At 35.8% G+C, this 22,284-nt stretch overlaps 1 protein-coding gene and 1 pseudogene across 1 annotated transcript; both read left to right on the top strand.

Moving 5' to 3' along the window:
- The first annotated feature begins 1,427 nt into the window (after positions 1 to 1,427).
- Positions 1,428 to 2,372, top strand: LOC104857880 (olfactory receptor 52E4-like). The gene has a single exon (XM_010617950.1). It carries the CDS (start codon positions 1,428 to 1,430, stop codon positions 2,370 to 2,372), a length of 945 nt encoding a protein of 314 aa, XP_010616252.1.
- An 8,801-nt stretch (positions 2,373 to 11,173) lies between these two features.
- On the top strand, positions 11,174 to 12,168 carry LOC104857920 (annotated as a pseudogene).
- Positions 12,169 to 22,284: the final 10,116 nt, after the last annotated feature.

The following is a 22,284-nucleotide window of genomic DNA, read 5'->3' as shown; positions in this document are numbered from 1 at the left end:
GGTGCTTGAGAGGCAGGGAGTGGAACCAGTGAACTAAATCCTTGGCCTGGAGAATCTATAATTTAAAATATTTATCATTAAGAACTTTAAGTTTAATTGGATCTAAGTTATATTTTGTTTTTGCAAATTTAATTTTTTATAGTAATATGTGGAAATTATTGATTCATTTGCCTGTCCAATTGATATGTTCAATGGTTGGTTCTAAATTTTTGCATAAGTTCATGTTACTCCTAAAAGGAAAAGTTTATTTTTTTATTCCAATCTGATGTCTTATTTCTTCTTTCTTGGTTTATTGAACTTGTTAGAAATTTCAGTAAACTATCAAATAAAATTAATACTAATTGATGTTATTGCCATATTCTCACTGCTATGGGGACAATATCAGTGTTTAATCATTCAGTATTTTATTAGTTGCATTTACATTGATAAACCAAATAGATCTTGTTTTTTTTTTAATTACTGTGTTTAAGGTATCATATTTGGATCAATTTTATTACATTTCTTTTCCTTCTTCTTTTTTTTTTTTAGTTTTTTAAATTTTTTTTTTTTTTTTTTTTTTTTTTATAGGGTCTCACTACGTAGTGAGACTGACCTGGAACTCACTGTTTAGCTAAGGCTGGTCTCAAATTCACAGTGATCCTCCTGCCTCAGCCTCCTGAGTGCTGGATTATAGGCATGCACCACCACGCCTGGCTTTATTACATTTCTTTTCTAGCTCCATTAAAATTATGTTTTGCAGTATTTGATTAAATGGTAAAAGAAATTTTTAAATGTCAAAAACATACCAATAATCAATTTGTCAACCAAAGCATGGAGAAGTCTCCTTGATAGAAAGATTGAACATAGTGTTAGTTGGGCAGGGAAAGAGTGCAGTAACAGCAGAGAGGAAGGACTGTGAGAGGTCTGTCGCACGTGACTGTACATCTTCCAGACCATAAATTCCCCAGATTCTTCACATTCCAACTCCTAGTCTTCTACAATTGTGTAACACTTGAAAGAGTTTTATTTATATGTCTGCTCGACTCAATACCCAAGGCAGGTTGAGTATGTCCTAAGTTCTAGTTATCTGAAAGGTTTTCATGGGCCGAGGATTTAGCTCAGTAGCACCGCACCTGCCTTGCAAGTGCAAGGTCCTGAGTTCAATCCTCAGTACCAAAATAAAAAAGGTTTTCATTAGATAATTTATGTTAACAAAAGAATGAGCTAATCATGAATCATTCTATCATATCACCACCAGAAAATAAAATAAATGCATTTTATATATTTTTTAACTTCCACAATCTTCTTTCAATATTAAATAGTCAATACCTTGAGTATCTCAGTTAATGTTCAGTAATTTCCTTCTTTTATAGTCTTGGGGATTCAACTGACAAGTTATCATGGGTACTGATGTCCCACCACCATATATTTCCTTGTGTCTCCCCAGGATGTCCTCTGTCAATGACACGGCCTCAGCCTTGTATCCTTCTGCCTTCCTTCTGCTGGGTGTCCCAGGTCTAGAAGTTTTCCATGTGTGGATTGCTTTACCTTTCTTTGTTCTTTATCTGATAGCACTTGTGGGGAATTTCACAATCCTATGTGTGATCACGACTGAGCAGAGTCTCCATCAACCCATGTTTTACTTTCTTGCTCTTCTCTCTTGTATCGATCTGGGCCTGTCCACTTCTACCATTCCCAAGATGCTAGGTATCTTCTGGTTCGACCTTCGGGAGATCAGCTTTGAAGCCTGTCTCATCCAAATGTTCTTCATCCACACCTACACTGGCATGGACTCAGTTGTGCTCGTGGCCATGGCCATTGACCGCTCTGTTGCCATCTGTTACCCGCTAAGGTACACCAGTATTCTTACCAACAAGGTGGTGGCCATCATGGCCTCCATTGTAGTGGGCAGACTGGTCCTCCTTGTGGTTCCCTTCTGCCCTCTTCTGAAACGGCTGCCCTTTTGTGGACACTACATCATCCCTCACACCTACTGTGAACATATGGGCATTGCTCGCCTGGCCTGTGCCAGCATAAGGGTCAACATCATCTATGGTTTATTCACCATTGCTGCGCTGGTCTTTGACTTAATACTTATTGCTCTCTCTTATGTTCAGATCCTCCAAGCTGTTTTCTGCCTTCCTTCCAGGGATGCCAGAAGCAAAGCACTTAGTACATGTGTTTCCCATGTCTGTGTCATCTTAGCATTTTACACTCCGGCGTTTTTCTCCTTCATGACACACCGGTTTGGTAGAAATGTTCCTCCTAATATCCACATTCTTCTGGCGAATCTGTATGTGGTTGTACCTCCCTGTTTAAATCCAGTTATTTATGGGGTCAGGACAAAACAAATATGGGAAGGAGTTGTAAAAATATTTGTAAAGAAAGAGTAATTCAAATTTATCCAAAAGTTTACAAATTATTTCAGGCTTTTCTTCAACTTACATACTTCTCTGCTGGCCAAAAATGACCTTGGTAAGTGACTTTAGAAAAATGACTTCAGATACTATTAAAATATATATTCATATCCAGTGGTTCTCTTATGTTCATTCTACTCTGATAATAATGTCTTTATAAAAGTAATTAGAAATACTTATATGTTGGATAAATAGGAACATTTTGATCATATACTATTATTCAGGCTTTGCCTATGAATCGATATTTTGTAATTATGACATTCAACCATTCAACTATTTGCCAATATTACTTCTATTTTCACAAAAATTTATAAGTACCATGTATTATGTATACCTCATTTTTTGTCTTTCAAACTTTGAGACTCATTCCCCACTGTCAGATCTACAATGGCAACAAAACCAAAGGGAGGTATTATATAAAAAGAAAATTAGATATTAAATTTCTTCATAAACTTATCTGAAAAATGATTGAGAAGACTTATGAAAATCGAATACGTTACTTAGATAATATCACAAGAGTGTTTTGATAAAAAATACATAAGGCATTTAAAAATCAATAAACTGTTTTGTTACATTATCAAATAAGGTTTTCACATATAATAAAATCAGTTATTAACTCTCATAAAATGTACAGGAAAAGAGGGAGAAACTATCTCCACCAGAGTAGAGACATATTTCTTCACACTGCTATATTCAGAGTTTTGTAATGTTCCTCAAGCTTTAATTTCAGAATATAAAGTCACTTTAATAAATCTTTTGTTGTCTTTGTTCTATTTATCTTTCCTTACCAAGATCTCATAGTTTTGCCTGAGATTGCCTTTCAAATAAACCTCCTTATCTACATTCTTATTTCCAAATTCAAGACTGTTATGGCTGAAACAGATCGTAAAGTTCCCAGTACTCCCAAAACATCTGGACAACACTGGGAAACTTAGCATAAATAATTGAGTGAAGGGTAGTATAGAGTGATAAAATTTCAAACTTTTTCAAATTCTCTGTTTTGACAAAACTTCTCAGGTAAAAATACATCCTCAAAAATATAGTTCTTGAATTCTTTTCTTGCTCTTTAGAAATACCATTTTTTTGTGTTGCCCTTTATGATTTTCTGTTTCTTCTCACATAAAATGAGAAATTGAACTAGTGTCTAGTATCTAGTAACTAGTAGATACTAGTTGGTATCTAGTAACAGGAACACGCTGCTCTCCTCTGAGTTCTGTCACCTGTACTTTAATATTTAAATTTTTATTGGCATATGATTTATTGGAGAATTAATGGACACACATGTGGCAGCTTAAATATTTGCAGCTCCATCCCTCTCTAGGCCCTCCTTCTACTTCCATCCCCACATCCTCCTCCATTCTCCACAGGCCTATCTTGTGTTTCTTGTCATCTCTCTTTTATTTTGCTATTTAAATTGTTTACATTTTGAGTTTCTTACATAGAAACCACTTACTATTTAACTTTCTGATTTATTTAATTTACCAATATGGTCTCAAGTGGAATCCACTTTCGTACAAATGATTCAAGTTTATACTTCTTTATGCCTTAGTCTTAATTCCTTCCTCTTTCCATATCTATCTATTCATAATTTTCTTTATCTAGTCATCTGCTGATAGATATACAGGCTGATTCCAAAGTGCAGGCATTTTCAATTATGTTGTCATAAACACAAGAATGCATGTGTCAATGTGATATGATGACTTTAAGTCTTTGGAGAAGACACCCAAAAGAGCTGTACCTGGGTCAAATGAATTTTCCATTTTAATTTTGTCCACCTTGATTTCCATTGTACTAGTTCACATTCTCACCAACAATGTAGAAGTACTCTTTCCTCCCACCCCACAGACTCACAATTATTTGTTGTCTGAGTTGTTGACCAGAGTCATTCTATATGGAGGAAGATAAAAATCTCAGATTTGTTTTCACAATGATGGAGGTTTGACAGAAGATTGAAACTCACTTATTTTCACTGTAATGAAAATTTTTATCCTTAGTGTACTCATTAATTTATGGTAATTTTCCCTAGTGCTTACTTTTTAGTGAGTACTCATTTCATTCCAACTGAGAAACAATAAGGGAAATGATTTATATACAATGAATGCATAAATTAAAGAGAAGGATTAACAGAGTGTGAATAAGAGGAAGAACACAGGTCTCAATCTGTGTGTGTGTGTGTGTGTGTGTGTGTGTGTACGCGTGTGTGGATTTATCTGAGAAACCATGGATCTGGCTCTTTGCAAATTTATAGGGGAAAAAAATGGAAAAAACGTGCACTTCAAATGCTTGATCCGTGATAGAAGGCTCACTATAATATGGGGAATATGTACAAGAAAGATACTTTGGAACAGAGTTTGTTCTCTAGGTCTGACACCTGGGAGCAAGTATAACATCAAGATGCACTTCCTGCTCCTGAAATGTATGGTTGAACGTGGTCTTCTTCCTGTCCTAGGACTCCCTAATCATTTAAAGGGGGTTTTCATTTAAATGACATCACACCAGACTCAGATAATGCCTTGGTCAAAGCAATATATAGCTTTATATGTAGACATAAATTTTGGAGATCCTTAAATGGACTCTGTGCATGGATTATAAATAGAAGTGAAAATTCCCAAAGTGACAGAAGGTAAAAGAAAGGGAGTTCTTATGTACCCTTTGATCCAAGGAAATGTGTGCAGTATCTCTTGCTTAAATGATGATTATCACTGTTAAATCTGCTTTCTTTCGACAACTTTTTCCTGTTGTTAAACTTATACATCAAACAACTTTCAGACTGACTTTAGCAAAGTGAAAATATGACTGTGCTGACCCTCTCTTAACAGTCAATAGTCTGTCAAAGGTTGTCTCTTATAGAATAAGGTTAATAGATGCTAATGATGTTAACTACGTTAATGATGTTATATATGTATTATATATGTCTATAATATATGTGCATATATCTGTATAGTCTCAGTTCATGAACTTCATTTATTCAACTGCTCTCTGATTCTGAAGAAGACGGTCACAGTCATGTTCATCACTCCATGTGGAGTTTGCAAAGGGAATCAAAATTTTGGTGAATGCTTCTATTGGTAAACAATTTTTTTCACAAAAAGAATCAATCATAAACCAAAGTATTTTATTGTATTTATCATATAGTTATTTGTGTATGCATGTGTAACAAATAACTTTCACTGTGAACACAACTGGCTTCTCTGGATTCATCTCCCACAGTATTCCAAAAAAGATTTCAACTGTAATATCATTTAATTGGGAACAGAGTTCTACAAGTTGTTTTATGGCTTCTGTTACTAATGCAGTCCCTCAACTTAAAATACTTGTCAAATTGTTTCCTCAATTCATTCCAAGTTACATTTTAGGATTCAACCTAAATGGTATCTAGGAAAAGGGAAATTTTATCTTTGATAAAAAAGAAAAAGAAAATGTCAAGAAGGGAGATGGAGAATAAACTTCAATGAAACATATCAGGAATTTCCCAAGTATTATGTTTCCCGTATTTGATTCTGCATGATGTTTTCTCAGCTGTATATGCATGCCAAATCTCATCAGATGTAATCCACATGACTTTGTTGTGATTTTTGTAGTCATCTTGGCTATTTTCATTTTACTGTTAATGTTCAAAAGCTGCTGTAAAACTTACCATACACATCTTTTTGTTGACTCAAATGCTTAGCTCACTTGAGCAAATATCAAAAACTGGAATCACTGGTCATAAAGTAGATACGTGTTTTTTTGCATGAAAATTTTCTGTGAGCAGAAAGGTGAAACAATATTAATATAATACATGAGAACAAGAATATGGATTTAAACAATTTCACAAGAGTTATGTTATACATGAAGTATAATGGGAAATCTGTGGAATGCTTTTGGAAAAGAGAGACAATAATATTTTTTTTCACTTCCCAAGTTTTATTTTTGAAGTTCTATAATTGTATGCATGCAAAGTTTTTAAATGATAATTGAGTACAGGTTATCAGGTACAGAATTCACATCTAATAGACTTAAAGTAAGAAACCTATTAACAAATATTAAGAGAGAAAGAAAGAAATATTCTCTTACCCTGCAGTTACATTCCATGTTCTCTTCTAAAATTAGTATTATGGATTTCATATGATCAGGGTTCCTTTTCTTTCTTTCTTTTTTCTTTTTCTTTTTTTCTTTCTTTCTTTTTCTTTTTTTTTGGGGGGGCGGGGATTGAACTCAGGACCTTTGGTTTGTGAGGCAGGTGGCAGAACCACTGAGCTAAATCCCTGGCCCAGGGTTCCTTTTCTTTACTGAATTGTCTCAGCAAATTACTGAATTTTTCATCCATCCTTTCCATATTTACCATAAATATCTTTATCATAACACAACGGTATATCCCAGTATAGATCTGCTTCTCTGCTCCAGACTGTGGAAACATCTTCCTCATCTCAAACACAAACATGTAATATAAACACAAACATAAACACAAACATAAGGAATCCTTATGTGACCAACATGCACAGCTATAATTTCATATAATTCTCACTAATAATTTGTTTTATTTTCTCTATAACAATCATAATGGATTATCTAGAACACTCTTTTAGGGCTGGGGATTTAGCTCAGCGGTTTGGTGGCCTGCCTTGCAAGTGCAAGGACCCGAGTTCAATCCCAGAACCAAACAACAACAACAACAACAACAACAAACAAACAAACAAAAAACCACTCTTTTGTTCTGTAAATCATTTTAGATACTTCCAACGTGCAAATGTAGACCATTACTCACTTTTGTTACTAAATTATGGGAAAATACTTTCTAATTATGTGAGACAATAATATTTTAGTAATAACCTTTGTGTATGATTGTGTTGTAAATTAGAAAGGCGGGTAGTTACCAGAGTGTAGATAAGTAATGAGACTTGACCTTGAGGAATTAAGTGAAATGGACTAAAAAACATTTGAATAACAATGAATTTCTGAAGACACTGATAAAAAAGAAAAGGAAGTTAAGATGGCTATAAAAAAGACTTGAAAATAATTTTATCCTCTCCTCATCAAGATATGTAAATCTTGCAAACATAAACCTAAACCAAATAGTAATGATCTAACAAAAAGCTTGTTCCTGAAAATAATGCATTTAAACTTCATTCAAAAGTAAAATTAGTGGTTGGGTTTTAGGTCAATGTTGGAAAGATGGTCTAATTGTGTGGAAAGCCCTTGTGATTCAGTCTGTGGCATCATAAAAAGCAAAACAAGCAAACAAAAACTACAATTTACCCTATAATCACTGGAAATAAGAATAATATTTGGTATGCATTTGTAATAATTTTAGCTACACTAGTATTTATAAGAATTGCTCTTTCTTTTCTACTTTATGCTTTTCCAGATGACAAGGGTTAAAAGAGATATTTGCTTTTCATTTCTCTATTCTAGGAAATCTCCATCTCTTGTATCAATTTATTCTCACTCTAGAATAATTCAAAAAGTTCTTGCACTGAGTGTGACCCAAGAGAGATCAAATATTTCTTAGTTCTTCTTGGGAGACTCCTTTGTTGGGAAAATTTGAAAACTTTCTGTTCCCTGTTACGGGACTGAAACCAGCTGGTAAAAAAGTCTGGAGTGCAAGAGGGTAATGAAAGTCTATGGGCACAAGAAGGATAATGATATTCTGGGGTCAGCCCAGCTGTTAAAGACGGTAGTGATACTAATACACACATGTATTGAGAATTTTGGATGAAAACAAATTGTTGCAACCAACCCATTCATGCGGCAGATCAGTCCTCAGCTCCTCGGGTAACTTTCTGCCTCTGAAATGGATAATTGGAATCATGACAGCTATTTTAGGAAAAATTCACAGAAAGGGAGCTTTAAATATTATTTTACTCAATGACTTCTTTGCTTATGCTTTTCCTATGTATTTATTTATTGTTTCTTTCCAAAAGATGAAGTAGGCAGACATGGTGGCACACATTGGCAATCCCAGCACATGGGGCAGATCACAAGTTCAAATATAGACAGGGCAGTTTAGCAACTTAGATATCAGACCATGTCTTAGAATAGAAAAAGATTCGAGATATAGTTCACTGTAAAGGTCCTGGGTTCCATCCCTAGAGCTGAAAAACAAATGTAGGCGGGAATAAGTCAGGGAGCTTAAAGTTCTGATACTTTTATAGGCATTTAATTAATATCAGATTTCTTGAAATAATTATATGTTAGAAGATTTAGTGTCTGATTCATTTGTCCAAGATATCAGTCTTTCTCATTTCAAGAGAAAGGACCCCCTCAGGCTCCTTTTTTACTTTTGCTTCTTTAATAAATCATATTTTTTTCTTTTCTACCTTATCAGTAAGAATGAAGCAACTCATTCCACAATTGCTGTTAGATTACTCTTAAAAACTAAGGTCATCAAGCTCATACCCTCTCGTTTCTTAAAGAAAGTTGCTTTAAGGAAACACTTCTCCCATTAAATTCCCAATACTCACTAAGCCAAAAAAAGGTAATTATTACTAATTATTACAACATTTCTTCTTAAGCAATCCAACCCTTTTTATTTGAAAAAAAATCTGCAAACTAGTATTTCACATTCTTGTTTTGACTCTAGTAATTTGGTGACTGCTTAGAAGTGTTAATCTTATATATAATGATGATAGAGGGAAGCTCTTTGTTCTAGAATTTTCTTCCTCATATGGAGTGTTCTTCGTTTCTCTCATCAAGAAGTTTTTATTTTTCACTGATTATTATTGTTTCCTTCCCTAGTATTCCACAGGCTGTTTCTGCTTGGAGAAAATATCAGGGTTTTCATAAGTTACCATATCATGGCTTCCATAGCATAACATATATTAAGTGTATACATTTTTCCAGATAATGTTCTATAAATTATGTCATTGACATAAGTAGACTCAGTGTCTTTATATTATAAATTAATAGATTGTGGATAAGGGCTATATTTCAAAACTGGTAAATGGATATAGAGAAACAATTTTTGTCGTCTTTCTGATTTTTAACTCTTGATTTTAAATGCATGTTGAATACCAAGGAAGTAATTTGATAAAGGCATTACAACTAATTGCATAGATAGTAGTATACTATCTTTTTATAGCTTTATACTGCTAGGAATCACTGAATTGACATTTTAGCTTAAGATATCTATTTCATTTTCAGTTACTATAATTTATAGAAGATCACATCATTATTAGAACAAGTATTAGAAACATCACCTACCTACTTCATCATTTCCCTCACTCTATACACCCAAATACCACATCTAAGTATCAAAAATTTTTTTTTCAAAACACTGTTCATCCCTTAACCCACGTTGATGACTGTTTCGACCACAGTTTGCTCATTGGTACTTTTCCAACAAACCACGCAATGCGATCCCAGTGGTCCTCTTTTATTGTTTTCTTTTTGTAAAAATTATTGCTGAAAACATTTGTGTACTCTTAAAAATGCACTTTATGTAAAAATGAAACAGGTGCTTAACTGACATTTTTCCAGAAATTGCCATCCAGAGAGATAGTGAAAGAGAACTTTTCACTGCTATTCATAAAGTTTTCTCATTTATAGGATGAATAGCTATGACCAGATCAGAGGACATCTCTGTATTGGAGATACAGGGATCGGTGTTTGGTTAGGAAAATGGTGGAGCAAAATTGTAAGTGGTTCCAAAAATTATAGTGATTAATAAAACCGAGACTAAAGGGGAAAAAATTTTGTTGGACGAATTTGCATTGTTCTGAAAAGAACATGGACATTGTATTCAAAGGGGTTTCAATATGCAAACGATAGATGATTACTCACAGTAAAAAATAATTACAGTCAGAAAGTAGGGCGACCAGCATGCAATCAGGATATGTTGCTGAGCCCAAGCTAGAGTTTCGTGGTATGTATAAACTACCCAGTTTCTGCATTTGATTGTACACTTTTAAAAATTCTCCACTTTCATGGACTTTTAATCTATGAACTCAGGTGAAAACAGCTTCTCTAGTCTACATTTTTTATCCCACTCAGGATAACATCTATAAGGGCAATTATCCACGTGGAGAATAAACGTTTATGGATGTCTGCAAGAAAATTATCCTTTTTCAATCTCCTTTGGAAGCGAAAGTGACTTGAAAAGGAAGGGATTATTTAATATTTTGGTGAAGGCATGATTAAAACTAAGATGAATAGAATTCTCCTCTAAGAAATTCAGTTGAGGAATTAAAATGTGACTTTGTGCATGCAGGATCAGGGTGGCTAAACGGTGAGCCTGTCGTGGCATTTTGTAGTAATGCACACAGGGTAAATGGAGTGAGATTTCTTTTGAGACATCAACGTTTACACAAATGCTAAGTGTGACTCAGTGTCTTTATTCTCTAGAAGGAGAAAGTGGAGGACCAACTAAAGGAAACTATCTAAACACATTGATCTAGAGGTTAGGGATGAGGTAGAAAGTTAGTACTCTCTTTAACAAGAGTGAGATGGGAGCCTGACAGGGCAGCACAGGAGACTGAGACTGATCAACTAGGTAATTTAGCAATTTAGAGACCACTAACAAGGCCTGGAAATGAAGCTCATTTCATGAGCCAAGGATTCAAAGTCAAGTACTGCTGAGGAAGAGAGGGAGGAGGAAGGAGGGGGGATTCTAGATTTTTACCTTGTAGATGGCTCTGCTAAAGATTTCTCAGAATTGCTTGCTTCTGCTATTATGACATATACTATAAAACTTTAGGAAACTATGGCCAAACTACCACCAGAAGCACTGTACAATTCCCAATTCATGGTACAATTGATGGTAATTTAACAAAAATACTTGAATGATACTAAGGGATGAGATGACGAGACCTTTTCACTTTCCATCCATATTATCTTCTCCAGGCATCAGAACCAACCACAGGAAGACAGAATGTCAATTTATTTATCACTCATTTAACATGTCATATTTAAACCCCAGAACTGTAACTCAACTGGTATTCCTGGACTAGAGCATGTGCAATTTTGGATTGGGTTTCCTTTCTTCGCTGTGCACATAGCACTTTCAGGGAATACATTTTACTGACCATCATCCCTGCAAAATGTACCTTGCACCAGCCCATATACATCTTCCTGGCTGTGCTGGCAGCCACTGACATAGGACTCTGTGCAGCCGTTGCTCCCAACACATTTGCCACCTTTTGGTTCCAATCTTGTTCCATGGACTTTGATGCTTTACTAGCTCAGCTGTTCTTTATCCATGCCTTGCAGGGCATGGAGTCTGGGATTCTGTTGGTGATGGCCTTCAACTGCTACATTGCCATCTGTGATCCTCCGAGACACACCTTCCATCCTGGGACATATGATGGTCATGGTGGCAATGTAAGCTATAGTGCTGGCTGGTCTGCTACCCATTATTATCAAAAGGCTGCATGTTTACCACTCTGTACTTATTGGCCACTCTTACTGTAAGCACATGGCTGTGGTCAAGCTGGCTGCAGAGGATATCAGAGTCAATAACATATGTGGTCTCTGTGGGATTTAGCATTCTGGGCTTTGACATGATTTTTATCCTCCTATCCTATGACATGATTTTTCAAGCTGTTTTTCATCTACAGTAAAAGGAAGCATGACTCAAGTCAGTTAACACATGCACAGCTCATATTTTTGTTTTTCTTGAATTTGTATTCTTGCCTTCTTTGCCTTCTTCAGACACTGTTTTGGACACGTTGCACCCTCAACTCACATTCTACTGTCTACTGTCTACCTCCTGCTGCCATCTGTTTTGAACCATTTTGTGTATGGGGTAAAGCATGTGGCACAGATTTTTCTTCTGAACCCTGGATCCCAGCAGTGATCTTTCCATAACTCAAGATCATGAAGAAGATGGTATATTCTAGGGACTGTGACAGTTTGGACCTTGCACATGTTATTGATGGAGTTTAATATTATCATACTTAAACATTTCCAAAATGATGTCCATCTTTACATAGATACTCCTCAGATAAAAACTGATATCATTTCTCTTATGCAATTAACATCTAATCTACATTCCTTTTAAATTTCTGTGTTTAGGGCATCTGCCATCTTCAGCATCCAAGGGCCTGCTGTGCCTCACCCTCCCCTGCCAGTGGCTTTCCCATCATCTCCAGTGCCAGAGGGCCTGATCGGTCGGGCCCTCCCCTGCAGGTGTGGTACCCTCTCCAGCGCCAGAAAGGTAGCCACGCAGGTGCCCCTGAACCCCCCCAAACCCTCCCCTTTCAGACCTCATGATTGTGCCAGTCTTTAGACCTACTCTGTAGAGGCATAGGTGGTCATAAAGGGTATTTTCTGGCACTTTCAACTTTGAACATATTTAAAGAAGGGGTGGGGGAAACTTGTAGTAGACTGAGTGGAGTTCAACCCTTCAGGAGGTCGGGGAACTCAGTCTGGACCTTACAGCCAGAGGTCAATCTGTTTTGTGGGGTTCTGCCACCAGCTAGCTGAGATCAGGGGACTTGGCTGTGTACATGGCAGCGCATATTATATATTATGACAGCAGTGATATAGTCTGAAAGAGGACCTTCAAACTCATTTTTTTTTCATTCCACACTGAAAATTCTTTTTTTTTTTTTTTTTGGTCTGTCCTATTTCTCCAACTCAGTCTCTTGCTCCAGTATATTAGCTCTCTTCTCCCTTTCTGTTTCTACTCCTGTTCTAACTCAGATTTCTTCTTTTATTATTTTTTTCTGTTTTCTTTATGTTCTTTCCTTATGTCATTCTATCTCACTCAAGGGTTATTATACTTCTATTTTGTTTGATCTTTTTGAATTTAACAGTTTCCTCATGATTGTGTGGTAATTCTGCATCTTCTAGTTTCATGTGAAACCTTCTCTAATTCTTTTATTTATCTACTCTTCTTGTCCTAACTCTGTCTTAAGCCCCCATTCTAAAAGGTAAATATACTTGTTGAAAAGTTTATTCACTGTAAGCATATTTTGGATTGCTTCTTGATTTTAATTTAATTCATATGTTTTGAAGGTGATAGACTGATGACTACCATAAGTGGTCACTTTGCAAAAGGTGCCTCATTATATTGTGGTGCTGATTGCATCAGCTAGGATAAAGGATTGTGATTGATTGAATGAGCTGTTTTCTTCAGTATTATGAAAATGAGAATGTCTATGAGTCAATAGAGACCCATGGGCTGAAGCCCAACTATATCAGGAAGATTTAAGTAATAACCTAAAGGTTAACCTAAGGACAACCCAACAACAATAGTAAAAATGAGAAGACACTTAAGATAGATACAGGGACAGACTTCCAGTTCACCAATGGCAAACAGCGGGGCAAATGAGGATGAAAAGTCTGACAGTGAACCATCAGGACACCCTGAACAGGAAGTAACAGAACAGATCAATCAGGCTCTAGAGAAATTTAAAACAGAAGTTATTTCCCAGATAAGCATAGAGATGATGAGCAAAATGAAAGTTATAATTTAAGACTCTAGAACAAAAACTGAGAGGAAAATAGATGAGCTCAGGACCATGATAGAATCCATGAATGCCCAGCATAAGAAAGAATTGGAAACAATAAATGCCCAATACAAGAAAGGAATGGAGTCCATAGTACAGATTTGAACAGATATCCAGGAGATTAAAAACTCCATTGAAAGTGTTCACAAAAGAATAAAAGAGGAGGAGGCCTCTCCAGCTGCCTGTCCGGGACCACCTGGCAGGTGCGCAACCTCCCTGGCTGCACGCCACCAGACCCAGCAAAGACCCAAGGACCCAGGAGGAGGCCTCTCCAGTTGCCTGTCTGGGACCACCTAGTAGGTGCGTGACCTCCCCGACTGTGCGCCACCAGATCCAGTAAGGGAGGTAGCCATGCGGGCACCCTTGAAACACCCCCACAACCTGCTCCCCCTCCCCCCATTCTCAAACCTCCTGATTGGGCCAGTCCTTGGACCAACTCTGCAAAGGCATACGTTCTCATGAAGGGTGGTTCTCTGAGCTCCCAACTTTGAATATCTTTAAAGAAAGGGCAGGGGAAACCTGTAATAGAACTGAGTGGAGTTGAACCCTGCAGGGTGGGAAACTCAAGTTAGGCCTTGTGGACTGAGGTCGGTCTGAGTTGTGGGGACCTGCCATTGTCTAGCCGAGACCAGGGGATTCGGTTCTGCATATGGCTGTACATGTGGTATAATATGACAACAGAGACATAGTCTGAAAGAGGCCCTTCAAATTCTTTTTTTTCTTTCTTTTCCTCATTCCACCCTAAAATCTCTTTCTTTTTTCTGTCCTCTCTCTCCAACTCAGTCTCTTGCTCCACCATATTATCCCGCATCTCCCTTTTTATTCCTGCTCCTGCCCTAACTCAGACTTCTTCTTTTATTATTTTTCCTTTTTTGTTTTTTTGTTTTTTTTTTTTTTACTTTATGTTCTTTTCTCCAGTCATTTTATCTCACTCTTGGCTTTGTAGCTTCAAGGGAAGGCAAGTGCCTGTTACTGTTAAGGGGATATATTCTTGTCCTTATTCCTGCACTCTGTCTATCCCCTCTGAAGTTAATAGCTTCATAAAGATAGAAAGGTCATTCTACATCCTCTGGTTTCACTTCAAACCTGCCCCAGTTCCTTCACTTATCTACTCCTCTTGTCCTAACTCAATCTAATCCCCCATCCTAAATGGTAAAGATGCTATATTGAAAAGTGTATTCACTGCAAACAAATTTTGGGCTGCTTCTTGATATTAATTTAATTCACATGGTATAAAGGTAATAGATTAATGACTACCACAAGTGGCCAGTTTGCAAGCTGTGCCTGATCCTATTGGGCTACTGAATGTATCAATTGGGATAAAGGATTGTGATTGATTTAATGAGTTGTTTTCTCTGATATTAAGAAAATAAGGATGTTTATGAGTCATTAGAAACTCAAAAGCTAAAACACAACTATATCAGGAAGATTTAAGTAATACCCAGAAATTAAAGAAAGACAACCCAACAACAAAAATAAAAATGAGAAAAAACTTAAGCAAGACACAAAGACAGATTTCCAGTTCACCAATGGCAAATAGTAGGACAAATGAGGATGAAAAGTCTGATAGTGAATCAGCAGGACACCCTGGACACATAGCACAGGAGGTAACAAAACAGATCAATCAGGCTCTAGAAAAATTCAAATCAGAAATAATTTCCCAGTTAACCATGGAGATGAAGAGCAAAATGGAAGTCATGATTCGAGACTCTAGAAAAGAAACTGACAAAAGAATAGATGAGCTCAAGAACATGATAGAAGCCATGAAGACTCAGCATAAGAAAGAAATGGAATCAATGAATGCCCAACAGAGGAAAGAAATGGAGTCCAAAAAACAGATTCAAACAGATATCCAGGAGATTAAAAACTCTATTGAAAGTGTACACAACAGAATAAAAGATTGAGAAGATAGAATTTCAGATATAGAAGATAGGATCACAGTCAGTGACCATGAAAAAAGAGGTCTCTCAAAAACAGTAAGGGATCATGAGAAATCAATAAAACAACTTCTAGATGATGCAAAGAAAAATAACATAAGACTGATAGGAATTCATGAAAAAGCAGGAGAAAATGCAAATAACTTAAAAAAGCTCTTCACAGAATTAATGACAGAAAACTTCCCAAACAGAAGGGAAGAATTAGACATACAGATAAGTGAGGCATATAAAACTTCATCTAGTCACAATAAAAAAAAGCTTCACCTATACATATAATAATCAAGATCCCAGAAATCCAACAGAAAAACAAAACACTACAAGCACTAAGAGAAAAGAAACAAATCACATGCAAAGGAAAGCCCATTAGAATCACAGCAGACTTTTCAATACAAACCCTTAGGTCAAGGAGAGCCTGGACTGAAGTATTCCAAGTCCTAAAAGAAAATAACCTCCAACCTAGACTGATGTATCCTGCAAAACTCTCTTTCAAAACAGATGGGGAAATAAGATATTTCCATGACAAAGAACACCTGAGAAACTTCATGAACACCAAACCAGCACTGCAAGGAATTCTGAACAATATCCTAGAAAAGGACAATGAAGGTCACAATACCATGAGGCCCAACAGGCCAAATCAAGTAGGCAAGGCAAGAAACTAAAAGGAGAGGGGAGAAAAAGTAAAAAGAGTCAACAAAAGGACAATAACATGATAATAATAAGTCAGAACATATCAATTTTGACCATCAATGTTAATGGCCTCAATTCATCATTCAAGATAAAAAGACTGGCAGAATGGATTAAGAAGCAAAATCCAACAATATGTTGTATACAAGAAGCACACCTAGTGCAAAAGGAGGTCCATAGGCTGAAAGTGAAAGGATGGAAAACAATTATCCATGTGTCAAGAGCCCAGAAAAAAGCAGGGTTAGCAATCTTATACTCAGATAAAGTAAATTTCAAATCAAAACTCATTAAGAGAGACAAAGAAGGACACTACATCCTGGTAAAGGGAACAATTCAAGAGGAAGAGATGACATATATGCATAATCATAAACATATATGCACCAAATATAAATGCCCCCAACTACATAAAACAAATATTAAGTAACATGAAAAACCAAATAAACACTAATGCAATTTTAGTGGGGGATTTAAATGCCTGACTATCACAAATTGACAGATCATCTAGGCAGAAAATCAACAATGAAATAATAGAACTGAACCAATCTTTGGAACATATGGACTTAATAGATGTTTACAGAGTATTCCACTCCACAAAATCAGAATATACATTCTTTTCGGCTGCACACGGATCATTTTCCAAGATGGACCACATATTGGCTCACAGAACAGGTCTCAATAAATGCAAAATAATAGAAATCATCCCCTGTATATTATCAGATCATAGTGCAATCAAGCTGGAGATCAATAGCACAAGGAACTGTAGGAACTTCACAAGCACATGGAAACTGAACACCACTCTCCTAAACAATCAATGGATTACAGAGGAAATTAAAGAAGAAATCAGACAGTTTTTACAAATAAATGAAAATGCCAATACAACATACAGGAATCTACGGGACACAATAAAAGTAGTTCTAAGTGGAAAATTCATAACGTTGAATGCCCACAGTAGGAAAACAGAGCAAGCTCAAATAAACAACCTAATGATGAAACTTAGACTCCTAGAAAAACAAGAGCAAGAAAAACCCAAAGCTAAAACAAGAGAGGAAATTATAAAGATCTGAGCAGAAATCAATGCAATAGAAACTAAGAAAATGATACAAAAAATAAATGAAACAAAGAGCTGCTTTTTTGAAAGAATAACTAAAATCCACAAACCCTTAGCTAATCTTATCCAAAAAAAGGAAAAAAAAGGCTCAGATCCATTCAATCAGGAATTAAAAAGCTGAAGTCACAACAGATCCAAAAGAATTCCAGAAGATCATGAGTACCTACTTCGCGAATCTGTACTCCAACAAAATGGAAAACACAGAAGAAATGGACAGATTTTTAGATATTTACGAATTACCAAAGTTGAACAAAGAAGATAAAAATATTTTAAACACCCCAATTACAGTCAGTGAAATTGAAAATGTACTGAAAAATTGCCAACAAAGAAAAGCCCAGGCCCTGATGGATTCACTGCTGAATTTTACAAGACATTTAGAGAAAGAACTACTGACATTACTCTTCAGACTTTTCAATGAAATCGCAAGGGAAGCTATACTTCCAAATTCATTTCTGGAAGCAAGTATCAGTTTGATTCCCAAACCAGGGAAAGATGCAACTAAAAGGGAGAACTACAGACCAATCTCCTTAATGAATATAGATGCAAAAATCCTTAATAAGATACTATCAAACAGAATACAGAGGATTATGAAGAAGATCATCCATCCTGACCAAGTCGGATTTATTCCAAAGATTCAAGGGTGGTTCAACACACGAAAGTCACTAAATGTAATATGTTATATTAACAAAATCAAGGACAAAAACCATATGATCCTCTCAATAGATACAGAAAAAGCATTTGATAAAATGCAACACCCATTCATGAAAAAAATCCTGCAAAAAATTGGAGTAGATGGTCTATACCTCAACTTAATAAAGGCTGTCTATGAAAACCAAACAGCCAACATCATATTAAATGGCCAAAAACTGAAAATCTTCACGTTAAAATGAGAAACAAGGCAAGGATGCCCATTATCACCACTCCTCTTTGATATAGTTCTGGAAACATTAGCCAGAGCAATGAGACAAGTGAAAAAAATTAAGGCAATAAAGATAGGAAAGGAAGAAGTTAAACTGTCATGATTTGCTGCTGATATGATATTCTACATGGAAGACCCAAAACACTCCACCAAAAGACTTCTAGACTTAATTGACAGATTCAGTAGAGTATCTGGATATAAAGTGAACACCCAAAAATCAATAGCCTTCTTATACACAAAAAAAAGACTCACTGAGAGAGAAATAAGGGAAAAAAAATTCCTTTTACAATAACATCCAAAAAAATGAAGTATCTAGGAATCAACCTAACAAAAGAAGCAAAAGATCTCTACACTGAAAACTATACCACTCTGAAAAAAGAAATTGAAGAGGATATAAAAAAAATGGAAAGATATCCCCTGCTCCTGGGTAGAAAGAATCAACATAGTGAAAATGGCCATACTAACAAAACTTCTATATACATTCAATGCAATGCCATTTGAAATTCCAACACTATATTTCACAGACTAGAAAAAGGAATACAAAAATTCATTTGGAACCATAAGAGACCTGGAATAGTAAAAGCCATTTTAGACAGCAGACACATGGCACTGGGTATAACAGGTCCCAATTTGAAACTATACTGCAAAGCCACTGTGATAAAAACAGCATGGTACTGGCAAAGAAACAAGCCTGAGGATCAGTGGAACAGACTGGAAGACACAAAAACAAACCCAGATGTACTCAGCTACTCCATGTTTGACAAAGGAGCTGACCATCCTCAGTGGAGGAAAAATAGCCTCTTTAATAAATGGTGTTGGAAAAACTGGATTTCAACCTGCCACAGATTAAAACTATACCCTTACCTTTCACCATGTAATAAATTAAAATCCAAATGGATGAAAGATCTAAATATTAACGCAGAAACATTAAACTTGCTGGAAGGTAAGTTAGGCAGAACTCTGGAGGACATTGGCATAGGAAATGACTTTATGAACAAATCCTCAGTAGCACAGGAACTAGCAGATAGAATCAACAAATGGGATCTCATCTTATTAAAAAGTTTCTGTACTGCCAAAGAAACCATCAGCAGAACTAAGAGACAACCTACAATGTGGGAAAAAAAATTTACCAGCTGTTTCTCAGACAAAGGACTATTAAGAATATATAATGAACTCAAAACAATCAGCCCCCCCAAATATAAAAACCCAATTCAAAAATGGGCATCTGAAATGAACAGACATTTCTCAAAGAAGTAAAAGCAGCAAGTAAATATATGAAAAAATGTTCCACATCACTGATCATTTGAGAGATGCAGATGAAAACAACACTGAGATTCCACCTCACCCCACAAAGAATGGCTGCTCTCAAGAAATCACACAATAACAAATGTTGGCGGGGTTGTGGGGAGAAAGGAACCCTTCTCCATTGTTGGTGAGAGTTCAGACTAGTGCAACCACTATGGAAATCAATATGGTGATACCTCAAAGAGCTTGGACTGCAGGTTTCATTTGACCCAGCCATCCCTCTGCTGGGTATCTTTCCAAAAGAACTAAAAAAATCATATCACAGAGAAATATGCACACCCATGTTTATAGCGACACAGTTTGTAATAGCTAAAACTTGAAAACAGACCATTTGCCCATCCGTTGGAAATTGGATAAAGAAGATGTGGTTTTTCTATTAAATGGAATATTACTCAGCCATAAAGAATGAGAAAATAGATTCATTCACAGGAAAATGGATACATATTGAAGATATACTCGTAAGTGAAACAAATAAGGCACACATGTAAATAGCGAATAGTCTCTCTGGTGTGAATAATCTGCAATAATACAGAAGATCCTAATAAGATTACTGACATTTGGAAATGGGAAGAAAGGAGATAAAAGTGTAGGGAAGGTGGGATGGGTAGGGGAAGGGTAAAAAGGGAAAAGAAAAAAAATGTGAGATAATGAAAAGATGGAAATAAATTGTTGGTAGATGGGGAGGGGAGGAGGGGGTGAAGGGAGGGCAGGGACAAGGGGAAAAAATGAGAACGAAGACTTGTCATGTAGAGGTACAAATTCCCAACAATGAATGTAACTGTACTGTATCCCTAAAAATGTACCAATAAACTCAATTAAAGCTGGAAAAAAAATAATAAAAGGGTCAGAAGATAGAATCTCAGATATAGAAGTTAAAATTCCAGTCAGTGACCATGAAAAGAGAGGACTCTTAACAACAGTAGGGATCATAACAAATTAATCCAACAACTCTTATATGATACAAAGAATAATAACATAAGATTCATAGGAATCCAAGAAGTAGCAGGAGAAAATGCAAATAACTTTACAACGCTGTTCACAGAATTATAGAAAACTTCCCAAACAGAGTGGAAGAATTTGACATACAGATAAGTGGGGAATATAGGATTCCAACTAGCCATGATTAAAAAAAAATTCTACACCTAGACATATAATAATCAAGATCTCAGAAACTCAAAAGAAGAACAAAATACTACAAGCAGTAAGAGATAAGAAACAAATTACTTGCAAAGGAAAACCCATCTGAATCACAGCAGATTTTTCAATACAAACCCTTAGGTTAAGGAGAGCCTGGAATGAGGCATTTCAAGTACTAAAAGAAAACAACCTCCACCCTAGACAAAACTTTCTTTCAAAATGGATGGGGAAATAAGATACTTCCATGATAAAGAACACCTGAGAAACTTCATGAATACTAAACCAGCACTACAAGGAATTCTAAACAATACCCTAGAAAAAGATAATGAAGGTAACAACACAATGAGGCCCACCAGAGCAAATCAAATAGGCATTGTAAGAAACTAAAAGGAGAAGGTGAAAAAAATATGACAATAATAAGTTAGTACATACCAGTTACAACTATCAATATCAATGGACTCAATTCACCAATTAAGAGAAATAGACTGGCAGAATGGATTAAGGAGCAAAATCCAATAATATGTTGCATACAAGACTCACCTCGTGTAAAAAGAAGCCCATGGTCTGAAAGTGAAAGGCCAGAAAACTTCTTCATGTAACAGAAGCCCATAAAAAAGCAGGGGTAGCAGTCTTATTTACAGATAAAGTAAGTTTCAAACCTAAACTGATAGAAAGAGACAAAGAAGGTCACTATATCCTTGTGAAGTGAACAATTCAAGAGGAAGATATAGAAAATAATTTATTTTTAATCTATTGAGTATGTTAGCACATATGCTTCTTTTCTCTTTTTTTCTTTTTTCTTTTTCTTCCCCTGGTGCTGGGGATTAAACTAAGCACATTGTTCTGGCTAGGCAAATGCAGAACTACTGAGCTAAATTTCAGGTTTTACATTTTATATTTTGAAAATTTATCAACACATTAATTTTTGTCTTTATATTTTGGTCTACCAAATTGATGAGTTATTTTGGTTCTCATTTTCTTGGCTTTTTTATTGGAGAATTTATGAAATCTGTATATATGAGTAGTATGAAATGTATTAAGGTCCATCCTTCATTTTCCTCTTACATCTCTGCCTTCTACAAACCTCCTTTTCTGTCACTACAGCTTATGTGTTGGAAATTTGTTAAGACAAATTTTGTTATGTTATCAATACATTTTTGTACCTATTTTTTACTGATAATGAATATTAATTTTTAAGTAAATTTTATCATAACTATACTTAATAAATGGATAATAAATCATTAATATCATTTAGTACCTGGTACATATTACAAATTCACCAACTCCCTCAAAGATGATATCTTTTCTCAAGTCACACAGATCACAAACATTCCACACATCACTGCACTGTTTTATTATACCTAAGTGT

Source organism: Fukomys damarensis, unplaced genomic scaffold (genome assembly GCF_012274545.1).
Source record: "Fukomys damarensis isolate Sample0158 unplaced genomic scaffold, DMR_v1.0_HiC HiC_scaffold_16, whole genome shotgun sequence".
Lineage (NCBI taxonomy): Eukaryota > Metazoa > Chordata > Mammalia > Rodentia > Bathyergidae > Fukomys > Fukomys damarensis.
The sequence above is the reverse complement of the archived record's forward strand: the minus strand, read 5'-3'. Positions and strand labels throughout refer to the sequence as shown.